General features: G+C 43.3%; 1 protein-coding gene across 12 annotated transcripts in view; it reads left to right on the top strand.

Moving 5' to 3' along the window:
* Positions 1-25,087, top strand: part of Tbccd1 (TBCC domain containing 1) — a 44,482-nt gene that overhangs the window by 12,789 nt on the left and 6,606 nt on the right. For 6 of the 12 annotated variants that reach the window (XR_003951830.1, XR_003951831.1, XM_006522567.4 and 3 more), the window contains exons 2-6: positions 2,800-3,178; positions 10,874-11,029; positions 18,775-19,141; positions 22,018-22,204; positions 22,328-22,825. Coding sequence is in view for 8 of the 12 variants with exons in the window: in XM_006522566.4 (XP_006522629.1) it covers positions 2,800-3,178; positions 10,874-11,029; positions 18,775-19,141; positions 22,018-22,204; positions 22,328-22,825 (1,587 nt within the window). In the remaining 4 variants the exon portion in view is untranslated. Of the gene's footprint in view, positions 1-230; positions 545-2,799; positions 3,179-10,873; positions 11,030-18,774; positions 19,142-21,459; positions 21,500-22,017; positions 22,205-22,327; positions 22,826-25,087 lie in introns of those variants that run through there. The other 6 variants (XR_384598.4, XM_006522564.3, XM_006522568.3 and 3 more) reach the window with 5 other exon arrangements.

Genomic DNA, 25,087 nt, shown 5'->3' with positions numbered 1-25,087 from the left:
TTGGTTTAGTTTACCAGAACGTTTAAGAAGACAGGAACTTTACAAGGACCTACCCCAGAGTAGCTATAAACTGCTGTTAGTGTAATTACCCATCAATAACAGCCTTGTGGAGGACCACAATTGTATGGAAACTTCCTCCTCCTGTCGTGAAGGGCACAGCGCCAGAAAATTCCCAGCCCCAGTTATTCAGTTAGCCTCAGGTCGCTCTAGCTCTAGTCAGCCAGGGCTCTGTGGTGGAAGGCCTGGCGCTTGCGCACTGAGCGGAGGTGGCAATGGTAGGGGCGGCGGCAGCAGCAGCGGCTGGGCGGGTAATGGGGAATGCTCCTGCTGCAGCTGCCGGGAAGGGTGGTGGTGAGTGCTGCCCTGGTAACGGTCCTGCGGCCTCCAGGGAGAGTTGGTTGGCTGTCCCGTAGCCCGCAGACTCAGTTTGCGCCCTTGGCCATTCTGCCTCCATGCAGGGCAGCAGCGGAGCGGCAGACCCCGGGGAGTGTCCCCTGGCCCTTGCCTTGCCCTCCGGACCCAGCGGCCAGGTCGCAGCCTCCGGGTTTGTGTCTACTAACTGCCCCTGAGTCATAACAGGTCTTCAGCACCCTGTGCCCAGTGCCTCGAAAACACTCAGTCACCGTTTTTGAGAAAACCTAGGGGGCTTCCTGATAGAGCTGTATTCTGTCATTCCTGGGTTGATCCGGACCTCTGCTCATACCTCTTTTGAGTTGACCTTACCTTGTCCTTTGATCTTGTGCTTAAAGAGCCCTTGTGCCTGAGGGTTGTCATCCTCTTCTGAACAACTTCCCAAAGTACCTTTGTAGCCATGAATTTCTCAAAGCAGACCAGAGCCCTAAATCAAAGTGTGCCAAACTAAATACATGAACTTAGACAAGTTCCCTAACTCCTCAAATCTTGTCTGAATTGGGGGAAATGTTGGTGATTGTGTGAATGAAACAGGACGGAAAGGTAACACACTTAGCATCCTGCTGACCACATAAGCACCCTGCAGGGCACATAAGTGCTCTGTCAATTATTTCTTTTCTTTTTAAAAATACATTCTTATTTTTATGTGTATGGATGTTTTGTCTGCCTAGATGCTGAGATTGAACCCAGGTCTTTTGGAAGAGAAGTCAGTGTTAACCACTGAGCCATCTCTGCTGCCTGATTATTTCTTTTCAAAATGGAATAATACAATATCTCTCATTGGCCATATGTAAAGTCCTTTTCAAGTGGTGTTAATGCTAAGGACTGTTCCCCGTGATGGATGCTTTGGTTTAAATGACTTAAATGACGATGCAGTTTGAAAGTTGTTTTGAGAAGGAGGGCTATATGTCAGGAGTTCCAGGAATTACATTTTTGTAAACGCGTGTCTAAAAGTCCTTGGGAAGCAATTCATATGCAGGAAGATGATAATTGGCATTATCTGAAATAGCAGAAACATACAAACTTTTTAAAGTGGAAATTGTAAAGATAAAGGAGAGTAAGAGGTAAATAGGTCCCTCTGGCCGCCATCATCAACAACCAACAATATTTTGCTCCATCTTGTTTTTATGAAAAATTGGGAACTATTAAGTGTTGGAAAATAAAATGGAATACATTAGGAATCCTAGACTACCTTGAAAATAATACAGAATTGTGTATATGTATCATAGCCATGAAAATTAAAAATCAAAGTCTCGTTCAATCTAGACAAAAGACAAGTACCAGAAGCCAGTAACTAATTTCCCTGAGTTAGGGCAGCATGAGTGACCCCACTTGTGTCATATGACTGTGCGTAACCAGTCTGTACGTGCTGTCCCAGGACTGAGCACAGCAGACATCAGAGCCAGTTCACTGCTACAGAGAGTTTACCCACTGATGCCTTCGCTCTCCTGACCCGCTGCACACACTCAGTCTTGGGTGCTGCTGTAAATGTTACACAAGCATGCTGCTTGGTGTGGAGCCTTATCTTAAATGTTCAAACATCAGAGAATACTTTTTAATTTTAACTCCTTTTGTTTATTTAGTTGGGGAGGGGTGGGGAACTATGGGGATTAGAAGATAACCTGCAGAAATGCGTTTCCCTCTCCAGCATGTGAACCTGGAGGGTTGAACTCAGATGGTCAGGCTTGGTGGCAAGATCTTTATACCTGCGCCATCTTGCTGATCCTATATCCAAATCATTATTAACCAACTGTCTTTTGTGTGTAATTGATATTACTATAAAAAGTGTTATATTTGTGTCTTATAGTGCTTCATACCCAGGATACAGCATAGTATCCTGTGACATTGTGACATCTCTCCTTCGTAACCATTACACCACACCATACCATACCACATCACACCATACCACCACACCACCATACCATACCACCCACTACACCACCATACCACACCATACCACACCACTCACCATACCACCATACCACACCACACCACACTACCCACTACACCACCATACCACATCATCCACCACACCACACCACACCACACTACCTCCACTACCATCACACCACCACCTCAGCAGCACTCCTTTTCTTCCTTTTCTAGGCAGGAATATAACCCAGACCTCATGCACTTACATACTTTTAAACAACCATTTCAAACAAATTTAAATAAGGTAATTTCCTCATAGGTATTTGTTTTTTTTTTCTTTCTCAAATAGATTGCAATGGAATTTGACCATAAGTCTATTTTGCTTTTGATGAGAGCCATTGCTGCTGTTAAGCCGAGGATACGATATATTTAAAGATAATTAAGGAAGGACCCACTGTTTAAGAAAATGGGTAAATGAGATTTGTCTCGTGTTTGTAAAGAAACTTTGTTTTCTAGGTATGCCAAGAAGCCTGTTTGTCCTGCTGCCTTCAGAGAGACGATGGATCAGTCCGGAGTTCTCCTCTGGGTGAAGGCAGAACCTTTTCTTGTGGGTGCCTTGCAGGAGCCACCTCCGTCCAAATTCAGCCTTCACTACCTTAGAAAGATAGCCACCTATGTGCGAACTCGGGCCACAGAGGGCGCCTACCCACACCTGTACTGGCCTACCTGGAGGCACATTGCGTGCGGAAAGCTGCAGTTGGCTAAGGATCTAGCGTGGCTTTACTTTGAAATGTTTGATAATCTTTCTGTGAGGACACCTGAAGAACGCCTGGAATGGTCTGAAATTTTGTCCAACTGCGCAACCGAAGAGGAAGTTGAAAAGCAAAGAAGTCAGGTATGGACTGATGTGCATATAGTTCCTCTGAGAAATAATCCATTCTTAATGTTTGTACTAACAGTGTAGTTTCAGGGTTCAGGTTGTTGGCAGGGGTGACCCTAAAGAACCGATTTCAGCATTTCCAGTTTGGAAGTGTTTTGATGTATGTGTATTTGACATGCTTAATTAGTCCTTAATGCTACCCACTCCTGAAGAAAGCATGAATTGGAAACTTTTCCACTGACTTTAAAAATATTTTGGGGCAAGAGAATGTACCAAATTGCTGGTACGTTACAGGCAGCGGCACCTACACCAGAGTTTCTTTAGCAATCTGTTGCCTTCGCTTTACTCAGCTACCCCATTCTAACCAGAGTGTGTGAAAATGGCATCTGCTGTAGGCTAGAACTGCATACCTCTCCCGACGGTTACTGATTTACCCATGTTCTGTGGCTAATGAGATAAAGCAACAGACTGGGCCAATTTTAAAGAGCTTTAGTGTGGCTCATAGTGCTGGAGATCCGAGGTTGAGAGGCCACATATGTGGCTCTAGGATTCTTGCTGGTAGAGACCTGCAGCAGTATGGGAGGCCATCACGTGAGAGACACTGTTTGCCTGTGTGTGTGACAGTCTCTCTTTCTCCTACAAAGCTACCAGTATTGAATCTCAGGGCTCTGAGCTGATATCCTGTTTAACCCTGAGGTCCACTCAATACTATAGCCACCTTTTTTCCCCTCTTGGTCCCTCAGCATGAGGATTAAATCTCAACATGAATATTCAGAATGGACAAATCATATTCAAGCCAGGTCATTCTGCTTCTGCCTCTTGCTCCACACAACTCATATGCTGACAGATGGAATCATAGTCTGTGAATAGTCCCTAGATCTTAACTTATTAAAATGCTAGTCACTCACTCATTGGAGGTCCAAGGCAAACTCTTTAGTTATGAGGCCCTACAAATAAAGTTTTCTATTCATAGTATGTAGTGGAATAGGCTGTGCTGTTGGTAAACATTGCTATACCAAAGGGAATAGCTAAACAGAAAGCAGTAACTGGCCCAGAGCACATCCAGACACTATCAGAGCAGACACAAGTTGTTAAAACTCTGACTTCCCTTAAAACCACCAGAAGCTCTTCCTCTATGACTCTGCTAGGCTCAGCTCATACTCCAGCTCTCAGCTTAGAGTCTCATGACTGCAGCTTTCCCAGACTGACACTGTAGACTGGTAGTTCCCAGTTCCAGAGTCCTGGCGGATGTCCCATTATTTCTGTTCAGGGTCTGTTGGCAGTGGATAGTGGATAACAGGACCCCTTCTGTTTTATTCTCAAATCTGTGTGGAAACTGCTGTGTCTCCCTAGCCCTAATGTTACACGTGCCTCCAGCATACATTACACTAAATGCTGGTGATTACTCATCTGGATCAGTTCATCAGCTGTACCTGGGCCTGCTTGACATAGCTAAGGTGGCTAAAGTGTGTTCTTCTGGAAAGCAGGGAGCAGTGTGTGAGAGCTTACAGAGAGTGCTCGGAGCCTGTTCCCGAGACAGACAGTTCTGTCTGAAGGCCCTGAGCCTGTGGTGGAGAGGTAGCTCTGCAGACCTCTGAGGTGCCCTCCAAGTCCCTTTCCTCTTGTCCCCGTGCTTCTGGCCTCACTTTATCCATGCTGATCCCTCCTGGATGCACCTCTCCGTGGCACTTCTTTGCTCCTTTCCTGGAGGAGCTGTAAATCTTTCAAATCCTTTTGCGTTGTTTCCTTTTACATTGAGAAATTCTATTTTTAGATGGTGCTTCTAAAGCCTTCTTTCTGCAGTTCAGATGTAACCCAGGGGCAGCTTGGCAGCTTTGCTGTTTCAGTACTTTCTCTGCCAAGCACCCCAGTTTGTCACTTTTGAATTCTGCCTTCTATAAATCTCTAGGTGGGTATGGGCACAACCCTCTTGCAAGAGCTAACTCAAAGAATCCTGGAAGAACTGCATCTCTTCTGAAGGCAGTACTCAGCAAGACCTAGAGACCTCCCACTAGGGCCCACAGACCTCTCACAGATCCACTGTCTCCTCACATTGCCACGCTGGGCATCCAACTTCAACTCATGACTCACTCACCCAAACCACAGAGACCAGCACCTCTGCCATCATCGACTCCATAGCTAGTAGGAATGACTGGTATGCAAAAAGGTCAGAATACAAGTTCAGAAAAGGGCTTGAGGGTTTTTCATTCTTATGATAGAAATGACTTCACAGAGTATATTAATTATTTATAGTACATTAATTATAGCAACAGCGGCTTAGGCTGATAACTGTTTATTATTTGATCAACAGTCCTACACAGCTGCACTTGATAGGATGAATCTCTGGGCTCTTGTGTGAGCAGTGACTCAAGAAACCACATTTCTGTATTTTGGAGCTACTTAGTGTTAAATGGCTTTGCTGGGTGGGGGAAGGAAACATTGAAATGTAGAGGCTACATAATGTAACAACAGTTTATTGTTCATTTTACACAGAGGCTACACTTGAGCCATAGCTCTCCTCCAGGGTGTGCTTGACAAAGTCTACATCTTCTCCTGTGGGAAGAAATAGCTTCTTTGTAGATCATGCCTATTCTTGTCACAGCTGGGAAGAGCTGCAGATTGGAGGGAACCGGTGTCTTCTCCTCCCATGATGAGCTTGAGAGCAGGTCTTTACGCCGAAGCCATCACCATGGTAACGGCCACAGGTCCATCTGTCACCTTCCTAAATTTCTCCAGCATGCATTATTATTTTACTTGTGTATATATTAAGAGCACATGCATTCTAACTTTTTAGAAAACTTTATATTGCAGTATTGTTAGCTAGAGGCGTGGTACCCACCTCTGTAGTACAGACCCACAGAACTAAATTACCTTGTACGACTGAGGCTTTGTAAGCTTTGACATTGCCTGTTTTCCCTGCCTTCCAGCATTTGATGGTCACTGTTCCCTGTGCTTTTGTGCACTTACTGTGGTTGGACCATAGTTGGAACATGGTCTCCCACGATATCCCGTGTTGGGTTTTAATGCTCATCATGACAGATTGAGAGGACACAGGCTTAGTCTGAGCAAGGTCTCATGGCACAGGTGTAATCCGAGCTGCCAAACAGGCAGGAGGATCATAGGCTCAGGGCAACTGTGCTACAGAGGGAGTTTACGTCCAGCCTAAACAACTTGGCCTCAAAATAATACATAAATAAATAAATAAAATGCATGTATATTATCTATAAAAGATCCTAGTGACTCCACCAAACACTTTCAGAAAAGAAGCAGAATACAAGAAAAAAACATTCAAAAATCAGTAGTTTTTCTATTTTCTAAGATTGAACTTGCTGAGAAAGAAAGAAGAAAGCAATCAGCCAGCCTTGGAGTAAGCATAATCAAGGAGGTGAAAGGCCTCTACACTTTAACACTGAAAGAGGGGATTGAAGAAGACACAGAAAAGAAAAATGGCACCAACCCTCACAGATCAACAGAAGTAATATATATATGTAAATAAAATGGCAATATTACCAAAAGTGATCTACAGGCTTCACACAATTCAAAGTTTTGATGAAATTCTTTGCAATATGAGGGAAAATTATCTTAGAATTCATATAGAGGCACAAATGACCCTGAATAGCCAAAGCAGCTCTATGGAGAAAGAGCAAGGCTGGAGATACCACAATACCTGATCTTAAGTTGTAGTATGGAACCATAGTAACAAAAACAAGCATGTAGACTTACAGACTAGAGGACCCAGAGAAAAACGCAAGCACAGCTACAGCCATCTCATCTTTAACAGACACATGAAAAACACATTGGAGAGGTACTGTCATCTTCAGTAAGTGGTGCTGGGAAAAGTGGATATCCATAAACCAGACCCTCTGCCCTTGGAACAAAACTAACCAAAAATGTACCAGAGACCTGAAACTCTAAAACTGTTAAAGGAGAAAGCATATGATGCAGACGTAGCCAGGATTTGCTGGAGAGGACTCTGGGAGCCTGACAGGGCATAAGCTAAGAGTTGCTAATGGGGGCTGTGTGAGATTTCAAACTGCACAGTGAAAGGAGATTTCAGAGGAGTGAGCAGACATCTCAGAATGAGAAAAATGCAGACCATGCATCTAATGGATTGATATCTAGTATCTAGATAGCAATCTAGATTCTTGAGAGCCATGTGTATGGATATACTGCGTAGCAGTCAAAATATAGAGTCAGCTTAGTTTTCCACAGCAGAATAAAGAAAATGTGTATATGTTTAATGGAACTGTAAAAGAAAAATGGAATGAGATAGATCTTACTATTGTATATGATTTATGTGTATGATGATGTCATAACAAAGCCCATTGTTTCATGTAATGAATATGTGCTAACAAAATTTTTTAAAAATAACACTCCAGAATGTAAATCTAACTACAGTGTTTAGAGGTACTTACCGTTGGAAAGTGATTAGGATTAGGTCAGGTCATTAGAGTAGATGTAATGCTGATGCGTGTGTGTGTGTGTGTGTGTGTGTGTGTGTGTGTGAGAGAGAGAGAGAGAGAGAGAGAGAGAGAGAGAGAGAGAGAGAGAGAGAGAACAGCTAACATGCCACTTGCTATCTGATACCCCCAGGCCAGCTTGCGACTCTGCCAGCAGAGGCCACTACCAGATAGATGCCCCTTTACCTTGCACCTCCAAAGCTGTGAGCCAAAATATCATTTTCTTTTACAAAGTAACCTGCCGTGCATATTTAATGATACAAATAAAAGTACACTAATATCAAATACAAGGAAAATCATGTTTCACTTTCTATGTCTGGCTTACTTAGCATATTTTGTTCCCATCTGTGGATGGGTAGGCCTATGTCAGTTTCTGGAAAGATGGGAATCAAAACAGTTATAGGCCACAGTACAGTTGCTGCAGCCTGCCAATAGGACCTGAGGCTTTGGCTTCTGTTTCTTCAGTTTTGTGGGCCAGTCTTGAAGTGACAAATACGAATTAGTCTCCATTTCACTGACTGTAACTCGGAGCCTATTGACTGCAGCAGAGACTGGAGGTGAATGCGACCTGGATGTGAGACCCCGGAGAAGAGAAGGCTCACCATCTAATCAGTGTCTGCAGCATCGTGCTAATATATTCCTAAAGAAGGTTTTGGAAACGGAAAAAGTTTGTCCCACAACCAAGACAGGGGGACACTGCAGTTAGTCCTTAGCCATGTGTTTCTTCCAGTATCTGACATATGCTAGGTGTAGCAGTAGTGTCTGAACATGGAGGTGAAGAAAATGTAAAGAAACTTCCAAGTGTTTTGAGTGTTTATTGTGTACCATAGTTTTTGCTAGTTACTATGGATATACAAACTGAAAAAGCAAGACTCTTTCCAGTCTCGAGGAGCCTGGCTGAAGCAGTAATACGCTAACAAACATTGTTAAAATAGATGTATAAAATGAAGGACTCTATGCTCTGAAAGCCGATCTGCCACAGTAAGTGTTACCCCATTATTACTGGTGGTCAGGGCCCAGCTTAGGTATTTCCAGGTTCTTAGTATTTTATCCAAGAACTGAAAATAATAGTGCAGACTTATAAAAGAAGCAAGGTAATTTTATTTGGCGCAAAGCAATAGTACAGATTAAAGAGAGATACATTGTCAAGACAGATAGTAGGCCACATGAGTGAAGACTCAAGGGCCCAGAAATGTAGCCTGGGGTCTTTTTATGCAGTGTCACGAAAGGACAGCTGGTTATCAAGAGGAGTCGGGTGGTTCTTTATTTTGATTTAGATTGGATCACATACTCATCTTTCCTACTGGGCATCTTCCTCCCCGCAAAGCGTCTGACTTTGGCCATACGCATATCCATTATGCATGGGCCCATAGGCATAAGGCGGTAATAGGGACAAAAGTTGCTGGAGAACACAATTTTACCTTCTGCATACATCCAAAACCAGTTGAGGCTGGATTGGCCCTTCTATTATTTATACCTGTATACACTGGGGACGTGCTTGAATAGAAACTGTAGATTCCATTGTTGCCAGGGGCAGGGAAGCACACAGTATCGTTCAGATGTGGGAGCATGAGTAACCCGGTACAGGGGGAGTTGAGGCCCGAGGTTGCCAGGCGCACTATATGAAGAAGGTTGTGTGTGTATATTATGTGCAGTTGAAGTATTAAGTGCTAAATATGATGGGGGTGTGCATTACCCACAACCATTTAACGGAGATCCCAAGCTACACTAGCACAGCGCTTGTCTGCCTCAGTGTGACTCCTCTTATGTACCACTCTTAAAACACTGAGGAGAAGAGTTGGTAAGTGGATGCCAAGGGTCAGGGGAGGGAGGGGTCAAGGTGATAGACAGGTTGTGTTGATGGGAGTGTTCTTCTAGGTTGTTTCAGTGTCGATATCCTAGCTATGACGTTGTAGCTTTAAAGGTAGAAAGCTGGGTGAAGAGTCTGTGAGATTTATAGTATTTATTAGACCTCTTCAGAAAGTTTAAGGAGGTAGAGGAGTGCTCGCCTTGTACTACCACATTACATAAACTGGGCGTGGTAGTGCATGCCTGCAACCCCGGCACTAAGGAGGTGGAGCCAGGGAGATCAGAAGTTCAAGACCATCCTCCACTAGAGGCTAGCCATGGGTATCGGAGGCCTTGTCTTTTTTAAATACAAGGACTCACAGTTGACAGTTGAGTGAGTATTGGGTATGTTTGTTCCCTATCACTGTGATAAAACACTGCCCAAACCAGCTTGGAGAGGAAAGGGTCCATTCAGGGAAGTCAGAGCAGGAACTCAAGCGGGAACCTAGAGACAGGAACTGAAGCAGAGACGAGAGAGGAGTGCTCCCGCCTGGCTCCCTCTGGCTTGCTCACTGCTTTTTTTTATACAACCCAGGACCACCTTCCCAGGACTGGTACAACTCACAGTGGGCTGGACTTCTGAATATCAATCACTAATCAAGAAGCTATCACACAGACTTGGCCACAGGTCATGCTGATGGAGGCACTTCCTCAGTTCAGGCACTCTAGTTTGTGTCAAGTTGACAGAAACTAGCCAGCACACTGGACTAGAAATACTCAAGATCTGAATGTATACTCAGATACGTTACCTGACCGGAGTATGAAATGCATGAGCTTCAAGCCACACCCTTCCTCAAATAAGATGACAGCAGCAGAGCAGTAGTGGGTTTAGATTCCATTGTGTATGGTTTTGCTTGTTTTAAAGGTCTCACTGTGTAGCCCAGGATGGGCTCAGATTCAATGCTCCTTTCAGTGTTAACTTGCTGAATGCTGAGATCATAGATGTGTGCTACCACACCAGCATTTTCTTTAAGTCAAACAAGCTTTTGTAGGAAGTTTACAAGAGCCTGAGGGACATCCCCTCTGGAGTACACATGCATGAGGAAACTGCCAAGTTCTTTTGCCACGCCAATACCAGCTTTAGTTGTTTTCTTGGTTAGCCTGTAGATCTAGGTTAAACCTTGATAACTTGGTTGAACTCTCCTCCCATCTGTTCATTTACTTACTCTAATAGCTGAGGCGCTTTTTCACCTGTAACGTACGTACGGAAAGTACATTGGTTTCCAGAAGTGACTCCAGTTATGTAGTTTAGAAATTCCTCTGTCTGGGCATCAAATGATAGCTGTTTCTAAATTTGGTATTTTTAAGATCAAGAAGCTATGGAACCCTAGTTTACTGTATACTGAATTATAAACTAGTTGGTGGTGTTTTAAGGTGTATCCATCTCTTATTTCCCTAACAGCTTTATGTGGACACGCTGCAATTCCTGCTCTTTCTGTATATCCAGCAGTTAAACAGGATCTCTCTGCGGACATCATTGATTGGGGAAGAATGGCCCAGTCGCAGAAGCAGACCTCAGTCTCCTAGCCCGGCTGAAAGGCCCAGTTGTCACAATAAGGTATTGCTTATGGCTTATAAAGGAAATGATTCCCCTTCACTAAAAAAGTCTGTTGGGATGAAGCCAGGCATTGTAGAGCATGCTTGTAAGTATCGTTCTTGGGAGGCTGAGCCAGGGAGATTATCAATTCAAGGCCAACCTAGGCTATTGAGCAAGACTTTAAAAAAAAAAAAAATGCTTTTCTCCCCTCCTTAAGTAATTTTATGTGTTTTAACAACCTGTCAAACACAATGAGTCTTAGAAAGTGTCTTAATAGCTTTTCTATGGTGAAGAAAAACAAATATTTTCATATATTTGCTTTTTTGTATGTGTAAAATATGTTGAAATTTTTGAAAATGTAAACCATAGTACCATATGAAAAAAGCTTTAGTGTCAATGTATACACTGTGGGTGTGCCATCCATAGCATGGTGGAGGTCAGAGGACAACTTGTAAAGGTGGTTCTCCCCTTTTGCCATGCAGGTCCCAGGGACTGAACTCAGGTCACCAGACTTGGCCAAAAGCACCTTTATCTGTCGAGCCATCTTGCTGACCCCAGGCACATCTTGTCTGGCTAATCAGTATTTCAGAGTTCAGGGTCCAGTTCACTGAAGTCTTTTCTTTCCCAGCAGCCTACTTAGCACCTTCAGGCACATTTATAACCAACCAGCAGGGGGGCATTTCCTGGTCAGTTTGAAATTGGTTTCTCTGTGTAGGTTAGCTAGAGTGTAGTGTCTTCAGCAGTGCGATCTCACCATGTGGTTATGGTGAGTCACCAAGGGCAACAGCAGTGGCATGTGTTGTCTTGGAGGCTTCTGAGGTCTCCCTGACCTGTATCTCACAAGGAGGTATCCAGTACCCCTCTGTCGTTCCCTGCCTTCCATTGAAGCTCCAAGTTACACACAAAAAACAAGACTTGAAGCTAGGACTGACTAGGAGAGAGGACATGTGTGGGAAGCCACATGTGCCGTTGCTGAGTGGCACTGACTACTGTTGGCCACCACGCATAAGATTGGACAAACAACCAATGTGTACATATGCAGTAAAGTTTTTTGCAAAAACACTGCCTGGCCCAGGCATGATAATGAGGTTCTGTAAGGTACTGAGAGTATAACCAATCAGATGTGAGACATGCAAATGATGCATGATAATGAGGTTCTGTAAGGTACTAAGAGAGTAACCAATCGGATGTGAGACATGCAAATGAGGTATGATAATGAGGCTCTGTGAGGTACTGAGAGAGAGTAGCCAATCAAATGAGGAACATGCAAATGAGGCTTAGTGCATAACCAATCCGGGTGTGAGACACGCCTCTCCTAGGCCTATAAAAGCAGCACCAGTTCTGGGCTCCGGGTCTTTTCGCCTCTGCAATCAAGCTCTCCCAATAAACGTGTGCAGAAGGATCCTGTTGCAGCGTTGTTACTGCTGGCCAGTCCGGCGCGCAAGAGACATGCTAATCTTTCTGGACCTATGTTACCTCACCCAATATAATTTTTTCCCAGTTCCATCCATTTATCTGCAGATTTTATGATTCCATTTTTTAAACTAAAGTCCCATTGTGTATCACACTTATCTTAGCAGTCTACCTGTTGATGAACATCTCGGTTGATTCCTTTTTCTGGCTGTTGTGAATAGAGCAGCTAAGAACATAGATGTGCAGGTGTCTCTAGTTGGACATAAAGTCCTTTGCACATATTCCCAGGAGCAGTATAGCTGGGTCATATTGTAGATCTACTTCTTGGTTTGCTTCTTAATTTGTTTTTCTTTGGTTTGGGGGAGTGGGCTAGGGTTTTACTTTGTAGCCTCAGCTGGCCTGGAACTCCCTATGTAGACCAGACTGGCCTCTAGCTCAGCAAGATCTACCTGTTTCTCCTTCCCAGTGATGGGATTAAAGGTGTGCACCATGATGCCTGGCCCTCTTTCTAGTTTTTTGAGAAACCACAATAGTCTGCAAGTCTGTGTTTGCATGCACAGTATATAAGGGAGAGCACACTCTGTCTGTCACAGTCACAGTATATAAGAGAGCACACTCTGTCTGTCACAGTCACAGTATATAGGGAGAGCTCACTCTGTCTGTCACAGTCACAGTATATAAGAGAGCACACTCTGTCTGTCACAGTCACAGTATATAGGGAGAGCACCCTCTGTCTGTCACAGTCACAGTATATAAGAGAGCACACTCTGTCACAGTCACAGTATATAAGAGAGCACACTCTGTCTGTCACAGTCACAGTATATAAGAGAGCACACTCTGTCTGTCACAGTCACAGTATATAAGAGAGCACACTCTGTCTGTCACAGTCACAGTATATAGGGAGAGCTCACTCTGTCTGTCACAGTCACAGTGTATAAGAGAGCACACTCTGTCTGTCACAGTCACAGTATATAAGAGAGCACCCTCTGTCTGTCACAGTCACAGTATATAAGAGAGCACACTCTGTCTGTCACAGTCACAGTATATAAGAGAGCACACTCTGTCTGTCACAGTCACAGTATATAAGAGAGCACCCTCTGTCTGTCACAGTATATAGGGAGAGCACACTCTGTCTGTCACAGTCACAGTATATAAGAGAGCACACTCTGTCTGTCACAGTCACAGTATATAAGAGAGCACACTCTGTCTGTCACAGTCACAGTATATAGGGAGAGCTCACTCTGTCTGTCACAGTCACAGTGTATAAGAGAGCACACTCTGTCTGTCACAGTCACAGTATATAAGAGAGCACCCTCTGTCTGTCACAGTCACAGTATATAAGAGAGCACACTCTGTCTGTCACAGTCACAGTATATAAGAGAGTACACTCTGTCACAGTCACAGTATATAAGAGAGCACACTCTGTCTGTCACAGTCACAGTATATAAGAGAGCACCCTCTGTCTGTCACAGTATATAGGGAGAGCACACTCTGTCTGTCACAGTCACAGTATATAAGAGAGCACACTCTGTCTGTCACAGTCACAGTATATAAGAGAGCACACTCTGTCACAGTCACAGTATATAAGAGAGCACACTCTGTCTGTCACAGTCACAGTATATAGGGAGAGCTCACTCTGTCTGTCACAGTCACAGTATATAAGAGAGCACACTCTGTCTGTCACAGTCACAGTATATAAGAGAGCACCCTCTGTCTGTCACAGTCACAGTATATAAGAGAGCACACACTGTCACAGTCACAGTATATAAGAGAGCACACACTGTCTGTCACAGTCACAGTATATAGGGAGAGCACACTCTGTCTGTCACAGTGTATAAGGGAGAGCTCACTCTGCCACAGTTGTACCAGCACCTGTCACTATTCACGCATGTCCTGATGCTGGCCTTTCTGACTGGGTGACATGGAATCCTCATGTACCTTTCATCTGCATTTCCCTATGACTGAGGAAGTTGAGCTCTTTTAAAGATGTTTCCTATCAACTTACATATCCCCCTTTGGGAATCTTTTGTTGATTCCTATTGCTTGTTTTTTTGGTTTTTTTTTTCTTTAATTTTCTGAGTTCTTAGTATATTGTAGACTTCAGTCCTTTGTTAGTTAAGTAGCTGGCAAATGTTTCCTCCCATTCTGGGAGAAGGAATTTTCCTAACAATTTCCCTTATTAGACAGAAGCTTTTTAGTTTCCTTGGGACCCCATTTGTTGATTGTTGGTCTGATTTATTTCCTACGCTATTTTAGTAGTATGCAGATTTGATGTAATCAGTAACAAATGGTAAAATTACATGGTGGTTTTTTGTTTTTTTTTGAGGAATTGTCTTAAAGTAAATTTACTTATCAGTACAAGTCAACCCAGTTTTCTACAAAAATAAAATGTAGATTTGCATCAAGCCCCCCGGAAAACCTACATGATCTGTCCAGATTTAACTCTGGGATCTCCTAATGTAGTTAGAATTTTCCAAGTTGTCCTTCTGGGATGGCGTAGCCAGCACTGGAGCGTGCAGTAACCCATCTTGATGGGCCATGCCATTGTGTGCATCAAGGCTTGTGTATGCCGTAGTGCATCACAGCATCTCTGTATTCTCTGTGGGCTCCCTCTGGACAGTACCATACGCAAGGCCGCACTGTACCAAACAGGCCTGGCCAAGGCTCCTCGTGCTCAGAAGGTTTGAGTTCTGCTGTCCCTCAGCATACACTCAAAGCTTACAGAGAATCCCAGGATACTGAGAATTCTTAGGCATAAATGAAAGGTTGGTTCTGGGAAAAAAAAAAAAAACCTTGTCTTTGCTTCATGTATTTTCTGAAGATTATTCTTTTTTTTTTTTTTTCTTTTTTGGTTTTTTTCGAGACAGGGTTTCTCTGTGTAGCCCTGGCTGTCCTGGAACTCACTCTGTAGACCAGGCTGGCTTCTGCCTCCCAAGTGCTAGGGATAAAGGCGTGTGCCACCACCGCCCGGCCCTGAAGATTATTTTTAAAGGAATCCATTATTGTAGACCTGTAACTTTACCCATTTTTAGTGTAGGCCATACCCTCCAATGCATAAGATCAAAGTACTTCACGTTATATGGGAACAAATCCACTGCTGATTTTTTTTTCTGGTTGAGCAGCTCACTGCTAGAACTTGAGTTCAGCACAAGGGAGTCCATTATTACTAGGTTCTACAATACAGTACAGATGCGTGTTTTAGTGTTCTCAAGGAACAGTAGCCACATTAAAAGGTGATGTATTAGGCTGTCTTACAGGATGTAGTTCAGGCAGGCCAGCAATGGCTGTCTCACACTGGAAAGGCCAAGAGTCTGGAAGTTGCTCAGTCTGTTAGGCTGCATGTCTCTACCGTCCCAGTTTGCTCAGTCTGTTAGGCTGCATGTCTCTACCGTCCCAGTTTGCTCAGTCTGTTAGGCTGCATGTCTCTACTGTCCCAGTTTGGTGTTGAAGGGCTGAAGGATTCCTGGAGAGCTGCTGGTCTTCAGCCTGTGCTGGAATCTCGAAGCCGTTAGATATGATACCACCTCAGCAAGAGTAGACAAACATGGTGGCAAGAGTGACAGCAAGCAGGCACAAAGCTTCCTTCTTCCAGGCCCTCTTTGTGGACTGCCACCAGAGGGTGTGGCCCAGCATAGGGGTGGTCTTCCTACCTCAAATAGTCAGATTAAAGAAACTCCTTAGAGGTATGCCCAACATCTTGGGTTTTAGTTGATTCCAGATGTAGTCAGGTTGATTTCAGATATTGTCAAGTAGCCATGATATCATTGCTACCCAATCTGGGAGAATTTCTATCAGATGTATATAGTGTGGCCACCTTGACCAGTAGACAACCTTAGTTTCTATTCCATTTTTGACATGTTTATTCTCTCTACCTGCAAATTGTTCTGCAAGATGTCTGCTTCTTCAGCTTGAGTTACTTTTAAAGAGGTGTTTTCACCCTGACTTAATTTGGGTTTTATTGCTGTGAAGACATAATATGACCATGGCTACTATTATAAGGAAAACATTTAACTGGGGCTAGCTTACAGTTTCAGAGGTGTAGTCCTTTATCATCATGGAGGAAAGCATGGCAGTATACAGGCAGGCATGGTTCAGGAGAAGGAGCTGAGAGCTCTAGATCTTGATCCTCAGGCAGCTGACCCTTCATCTTCTGCCCAGTGCAAACTTCTGCTTTCACCTTAAAGTAAATTTCTTAATGTTTTATTGTCAGAAAATGTGTGTGCACCTAGTTTATAGACCTACATCCAGGATTGTGTAAACTTCTCAGGCAAGCAAGTAGGAGTAGGAAAAAGTCTAAGAAGTCCTGTGTTAGGGGCTGAGAGAAGCCCAGGAGGTAAGCACACTGGTTGTTCTTGTAGAGGACCCAGGTTTGATATCTAACACCCATTCTACAGATGGTTCCACATCTTGCTCTGTAGGCAGCAGAAGGAGACTGTGTGCTACACTGGGTGTAGCTTGAACATAGGGGACCACACAGCAGCAAGCAGTCTGGTCTTCGCTCATTCTTCCACAATGCAAGGCCTACAAACCACAAGAATGACTGGCAGGGCATCTCCAGTGGCGCAATAGTAGGGCTTAAATCTCGGGAGTACCAACAACTGTCTTTGGATTTAAGGGAGGGAATTCATGCTTGGCACTGTAGACTGAACCAACTGACTTCTGTGGCTACAGAGTCACAGGCCTCAAAGGAGAAGCTACCTCTGCCATTGTCCTAAGCCAGTGTAGCTTAATTGTGTTCTAAACACTTATCTTTATATTCACAGATAAGCATATTGCTGGCCCCTCATCAAAGCAACTTTTTGCTGCAAATGCAGACTATTGTAGAGATTCAAAGGGAGTCAAAATACAAGAAATAAGTGGTTGTGGTGTACCCAAGCCCAAATGGTACATCTCAAATACAGTCCCTATGCCTAAGGCTCCAGGAAAACTGAGTAACATATTCACTGTTATACCTTTGACTTTGTTTGTCGGGACGAATCTCATTAATATTAACAAAGCTGGTCCCAAACTCCTGGGTGTGCTCTAGGTAATCCTGGGTGTGTGTCCCAGGTAATCATAGTGGTCTCATTGGCCTATTTTGAAATGAAGACCTCGAGCTATCAGTCCTTTAGACTGAAGGACTTACTAGTTAATGATTGGGTACTTATGTGGCATTAGGGCCTATTAGAATAGCCCACAAGTGACCTGCAATTCTGCGAGATTAGAAGCTCTGAAGTACAGATGGCTTCTCATCGGAGGAAAAGAGACGAATGTGAGAGCATGGCCTCTGAAAGAGGAGCAGATGGCTTTCTAGTTCCTGCTCTTTAACGAGCCCTTGGCAAATGCCATGTAGGGGAGCTGCAATGGACAAGTGGGCTTCCTGGAGGCGGCCCACCATTTTGCATGGCTGTGATGGGTGTAGGCATGGCCGCAGGGGCGTCATCTCTGGATCGCTTCTTGCTGCTAATGTGCGTTCTCATGTTGTCATTGCTGTATTCCTCATTTCTCTGTATTCCTGTATTTCTTTGATCTGCTGTGACTGGGCAACAACAGACCCTTCTGCCTGTAGTACGTTATGATTGGTTTGTGGATATTAACAGCCCACCCTATTGGACAAATTTCCTGCAGATCAACATGAAGATGGACTTTTATGAAATAATGTTGTTTGAATAAATTGTTGATTTTATAATTCCTGGTAATGATTTTACATAATTCCTGATTTGATTCAAATAATTTTAAGAAGTTAAGATAGTTGATAGAAAGTTTAAGGTGAGAATAAAAAATAGAATATTCCTCCTCTTATAAATAGTGAAGGCTGCATATGTCAGAAAAGGAGTTCAATGAGCGTTCATGTGCTACAAGCACATAAATTGCACTAGAAAGAAAAATAGGCTTGGAACAAATTAATGATCACAAAAGACATTCATTCTAGGTTAAGTCCAAGGATGAGGCCACAGGCCTTGGTATGCACCATGATAATTATGCCATGAACAAGGAGTGTGTAATTCTGTGTGTAAGAACAGAGAATGAATTAGCTAGTTTAAATATTCAAGACTTCAAAAATAAATCATAAGATAGATGGCCCGTTACTTGGCGAAGATAAATAAAACCATTGCTTTGAACATAAGAAATAAAAAATAGACAAAACCCCATAATAGTTCTGGTCTCAATGTATTAGATAAAGGGGTATTGAACCTGCAGTGCTGTAGAGTTAGCTTACACATAGTACATACACCAAGGTTACTTTTACACAGCTACCTACTTTCTTTTGAGGGAATGAGGCATCATATAAATGCAATGTAATTAAAATGTCAGATGTTTATCTTACAGGACACCTTTGTTCAGTTGAGTATTTTTTCCTTTGTTTGTTTTAGAATTGGAATGACTACAGTCACCAGGCTTTTGTCTGTAATCATCTGTCAGAGCTCCTCGAGCTGCTTCTAGACCCAGAGCAGCTCACTGCCTCCTTTCACTCGACCCACAGCAGTCTGCTCTCCCGGGATGCTGTCACGGCGCTCAGCTTTCTCATTGAAGGCACCGTGAGCAGAGCCAAGAAGGTCTATCCCCTTCATCAACTTGCACTGTGGCAACCACTGCACGTAGCAAGTGGCTTCTCAAAGAGCTCTAAGACTTTCTCTCTCTACAAGCTGGAAGCATGGTTGAGGGCCTCTTTGACCACAAATCCGTTTGGTCCATCTGCTTGCCTCAAGTCTGGAAAGAAATTGGCTTGGGCTCACCAAGGTATTTAAAGAATGATGCTTTACCTAATGTTAAATTCAATAACAGGGGAACCTGCTGTGTGCTGGTGTATGAATGATCAGATGCCTTCTAGCCTGGTGCAGTGGCACAGGCCTGAAATCCAGCACTTGGAGGACAGAGAAGACTCACAGGTTCAAGGGCAAATTGGCCTATATGGTGAGATTCTGTCTCTGCAGTGCACACATGTGGTACACAACATACATGCAGGTAAAACATACATGAATATAAGGTAAAAATAAAGGAAAAAAAACCAAGTGAATGCCTTTGTTAGGATTTTATTGCTGTGAAGAGACACCATGACCATGGCAGCTCTTATAAAGGAAAACATTTAACTGGGGCTGGCTTACAGTTTCAGAGGTTCAGTCCATTATCATCATGGTGAGAAGCATGGTGAAGGCAGACATGGTGCTGGAGAAGGAGCTAAGAGGTCTACGTCTTCATCTCCAAACAGCAGGAGAAACCTCGAGCTTCTGAGACCTCAAAGCCCAGCCCTAGTGACACACTTCCTCCAACAAGGCCACACCTCCTAACAGTGCCATGCTCTCCGTATGGGCCAAGCATTCAAACACATGAGTCTGTGGGGGCCATTCCTATTAAAACCCCCACAGTAAGTAAGCAAGAGATGTCTCCATATAAAAGAAGATCTGTCTTCTGTATGTGCCCTGCACAGTGGGGCAGGACCCTCAGGTGATCTGGGTCTTTTGTCATATTCACAGAAGCTATAATCCATCCTGGCCCAATTCTCTCTTCCCTCCGCTGTCAGATGCTTGCTTGAGGCTTTTTCATTTCTATTTAGCAGCAGGATTTGGCATACCAATAGATGACTCCTCAGAGTTGGTGTAGAGATGAGTAGCTTTTAGCTGTAAGACACAAGCAAGGAATATACTTCCTTTCTAAATTAGAAATTATATGAACAGTAATAAGGGACCAGTGTGGGCTGTGTCACTGGACAGCCGTGGCTCACAGCTAGCTTCCACTGCTGTAGACTCGTGGGCCCATGTATACATTTCAAGAAAAGAACCAAGAAAACGTTTCAGATATCTGTGCTACTAAGCTATGTGCCAGGCCAGATTATTGAGAAAATAAAATATAATAGTCTCTGTTTCCACAATTTCAGAATTGCAAAGATTCCACAGAAAGCTTCCATATATTTTTCTTTAAATATATTGGTTTATCTGGGTATGGTGTTATATGCCTTTAGTCCTAGCACTCAGGAGGCAGAGGCTGGTAGATATCTGAGTTTGAGGCCAGCCTGGTCTCTGAGAGTGAATTCTAGAACAGCCTGGTCTACATATTGAGACCCTGTCTCAACTCCCTTTTCCCCCAGAAAGTTGAATCTTTTTTCAGGATTTTTTTAGAACATGCTAAGGGATTGAACTTGGGGCTTCACGCATCCTAAGCATTCGTTCTACCATTGAGCAATGCCTCCAGAAAGAATGACATCTTTTTTTCATATTTTTATAACACTGTAAAACAGAATGATTGCACATTAGCTACAAAGTCTGGGGTTTGTTTGTTTGTTTGTTTGTTTTTTAAGTGATCCAGGAAGTCTATATCCAACCCAGCTATTCTGCCATGAATCAGAGTCTCCTTGAGATTCAGGGATCCTATAGACATGTAGGTGAAACTGTGTAATCCTTAGCTTTATAAAAAACACATAGGCTTAAGGGAGCTTTACCCTTGATAGGGAAGGCACTATGGGACAATTAAGACTATCTAATCTCATATGACTATATTAAAATTCTAGTAGTTTTATAATAAACCAATATTTAAACTTTTTAATGTTATTTTTCTACATAACCATGTTTTATGCATATGGTTATGTGCAATTGAAAACTAATAAGTCTCTTAAAAGAAGAATTTTAGCATATCTGTATATCCTTTCCACACTGGACCGGGTTTGATTGTCTGCGTGGCTAGTGGGAAGTGCAGACAGAGCAGTAAGACTCATGGTAACATGGCTGTCTCGGTGGGGACCCTGTGTAGAGGTGCAGTCCCAGTAAGAATGATCTTGGGAGAGGAGATGTGAACTCAAGTGGGAGTCCTGGGATGATGCTGTTAGTTGATATACTGGCCAGTTTTGTGTCAACTTGACACAGGCTGGAGTTATCACAGAGAAAGGAGCTTCAATTGGGGAAATGCCTCCACGAGATCCAGCTGTAAGGCATTTTCTCAATTAGTGATCAAGAGGGGAGGTCCCCTGTGGGTGGTGCCATCTCTGGGCTGGTAGTCTTGGGTCTATAAGAGAGCAAGCTGAACAAGCCAGAGGAAGCAAGCCAATAAGCAACATCCCTCCATAGCCTCTGCATCAGCTCCTGCTTCCTGACCTGCTTGAGTTCCAGTCCTGACATCCTTTGGTGATTAACAGCAATGTGGAAAATGTAAGCTGAATAAACCCTTTCCTCCCCAACTGCTTCTTGGTCATGATGCTTGTGCAGGAATAGAAACCCTGACTAAGACAGTTGAGAAGGATGCAGAGTTTGTAGTATGGCAGTTTGCGGAGGCCATTATGGTTGAGATGACAGTGAGCATCCTGAGGAAGAGCTGTTTGGATCTGCCACTAGTGTAAGACCTTAGGCATGTTACTTAACTTAGCAGGTAAATGAGAAAACTCATCCTAGCTCTACCAGAAATCTTGAGACTATTATAGGTTTACATTTGTTAAAGATGATTTTGAAAGATTACAGATATATAGAAAAATAACAGTAAACAGTACTTTATCATTAACTCTTACATTTATTTCTTTACATGTAATGGACGGATTGTAGGCAGGAGCACATGTAGACGTGTATGAGTGTATGGTCACATGCTTTCTTTGATTTGAAACTATCTTATTATTTGTGTGTTTTCTTAAATAGTTGAAGGTTCGACCAAAAGAGCCAAGATTGCTTGCAATGCTCACATGGCTCCTCGGTTGCACCGCATCGTGGTGATGAGCCAGGTTTACAAGCAGACACTGGCCAAGAGCTCAGAAACTCTAGTAGGAGCACATGTCAGGGCTCATCGCTGCAGTGAGTCTTTTATATATCTGCTCTCCCCCTTACGGTAAGCGTAGGTCCCTAATATTTTGATATTTTCTTTGGACTGGGGTTTTTGTTTTTGTTTTGCGAACGAATTTTATTCTACGTAATTGATTCAGAAGAATTTAACTCATTTAAAATTTTTCAGATCCATGACAATTGAAAAATGCAGGAATAGTACCTTTGTGTTGGGTCCTGTGGAGACGACTCTTCACCTACATGACTGTGAGAATCTAAAAGTCATTGCTGTTTGCCACCGACTGTCCATCTCTTCTACAACAAGCTGCACCTTTCACATTATGACACCTTCACGTCCACTTATTCTCTCTGGAAACCAGACAGTAACTTTTGCCCCCTTTCATACCCATTACCCAATGCTGGAGGACCACATGGCCAGGACTGGCCTTGCTACAGTGCCTAACTATTGGGATAACCCGATGGTGGTGTGCAAAGAAGGCTCTGTCACAAGTCTCTTCCGGCTCTTGCCTCCTTCTGAGTTCTACATATTTGTTATTCCCTTTGAGATGGAAGGGGACACAGCAGAGATACCTGGGGGTCTCCCCTCTGCCTACCAGAAAGCACTGGCTCAAAGAGAAGAGAGCATACATATCTGGCAGAAAACTGTGAAGGAGGCTCGTTTGACAAAGTAAGTGTCTTCTAGAGTCAGTGTTTTGCCATTTGTGCAACACTTGATGGGAAGACAAATTAATTTCGATAGTCTATAGTATCCAGCCACACAAATTAAAATGACCTGTTCATCCTTTCTCAGGGCTTGAGTCCCAGGTTAGCATTCTAGATGCTGTGTGGCTAGAAGATGCTAAGGTAGGTGCTCAGATATTAGGCTCCCATCCTTGAAGAAGTTGAAATTGCTCTATGGCACAAGCCTGTGATCCCAGCACCTAAAGGCTTGGGGCAGGAGGATCACAAATTCCAGGTTAGTGGCAGGGAGTACGTGGTAAGCATCACAATAAAAATCAGCTTACACTTAGTTGGCAGAGATAAGATTTGCATGAACTAAAGCAATCTTGTCTAGAAAATGGGATGTGGTTCAGCCTTAACAACCTAGCTGTTAGCACCCTCTTGTACACTGGTTTCCCACCACACCACAGACTTACAAGTCATGTTCTTGAAGGTGGTTGTTTCAAGACTGATTCTTGCTAGTTCTTGTCACTCACTCCCTTAATCAATGCTAAAATGGGAGAAATGATGAAAGTATGGTTTTAAAAGCTAGATTTGCAGTATAAAATACTGTGTTTCATTCTACTTAGGGGGCACCAAAGTGGCTTTTTAAAAACTTCATGCATGGGACAACACATAGCTGTGAGTATTATGTTATGCCCAGGTTTTTATTTAAAGGATATTGGTCTTTGAACTCCAGAAGCCAGAGACCTGGCATGCAGTTTACAAAGAGTCCAAAGACAGCAGTGTGAACAATTAAGGAAGATGTGTCAAGGAGATAGAATTTGTAATGGGTCCTGAAGAATGGGAACTTTGCATAGCAAGTGAGGTCTAGTCTGAATATCTGAGAGTAGTGGAGGAGCAGATATCTGAGAAGCAGAATCTAAGGTAGGATTTGGGGTGCAACACAGTGCTCCCTAAGCTTGATAAGTGACCTGAGTCAAATTATGCTGTGTTTTGATGATCAGGCCTCGAACATCCCACTAGAATTGCACAGTAGAAGCTTTGCAGTGCTTGCTGTAAGCTGTGCGATGAAGCCCAGAATGGCGTTCATTTTTTCAGGAGCGTCTGTAAGTCCCGCGGTACACAGACTCTCCACTAGAGGCCATGGCAGACTTAAATAGAACTCTGGGCTGGCACATAGGCAGTCAGACTGTGGTTCAGTGTCTGGGGGAGAGCAGAGAGGAGGACGGGGAGGATGGAAATACTCGGGCAGCAGGCCAGGCTCCATGTGTAAGTGTGTGAAGATGAGAATGTGAAAAAGGATTCTAAAAATTGAGTCTGAGCTTAGTAAGTTTTTATTAACCAATTTTCTTCTCAGCAGACCACTGTGAATAACTTAAAATTACCCGTGCTTGAAATAAGTAATCGTTTTTTACAAATACGTTGGTGGACAAATTTCATTTGTTAGAGAGTCCAAGAGAGGAAAAGGAATACTATGGTGCTAGCCCACGGCGGGGGTAACTTCTTCTCTCTCCATTTGAGCACAGGGTCAAGTTATTTTTGTAAATCTCAATCTAAGCTCCCTCAGTGTGTGTGGTGTATGTGTGTGTACATCATACTTCATACCTATATATACAATAAACACACACACACACACATGATCAACAACTTATGCCTTAGTTGGGGATCTGTGTAGAAGTACTACAGTTACCTATATAAACCCTGGATGTGGCTCTCACCTCATGAACCATGTCAGCAGATTGGTGACCTCACTGTACTCAGAGCTTTCTGAATAGGAAGTTTTCACTCTAAGATATCAGTAACGATGGAGATGTTCACTGGATCACAGACCGAGTACTTAGAATGTCCCAAGCACTGATCTGAACAACTCTGTTAACTCACTGACTATTTCTAATTGCTGTACCCAGTTGCAGATGAAGACTAGAGATCTAAGATTTAAGTACTTTCCTTAGTCACAGAGGATTCAAGTACTACCTTGTTGGCCTTGTTCCAGAGGTGCTTCTCTGTCTCTGTGTCCTTATTATCCTCTCAGTTACTATGACACCATATAGTACAGTTATAGAATTAGAGTGTATAATGAGATCGTCATTGAAAAAATATTTTTAGAACACTTACTGTATAAATGTTTCCACCATTTAAATGCCTAGACTCTCTTACACACGTGGAAAGTTTAGGGAGATTTGTAGAGTCTGGAATGTGGTAAGCAATTATATTCTAGCATGGAATGGTTCTAGAAGTACTGTAAAAGGAGCTAGTGTAACTTTGG

Source organism: Mus musculus, chromosome 16, assembly GCF_000001635.26.
Source record: "Mus musculus strain C57BL/6J chromosome 16, GRCm38.p6 C57BL/6J".
Taxonomy (NCBI): Eukaryota; Metazoa; Chordata; class Mammalia; order Rodentia; family Muridae; genus Mus; species Mus musculus.
The sequence above is the reverse complement of the archived record's forward strand: the minus strand, read 5'-3'. Positions and strand labels throughout refer to the sequence as shown.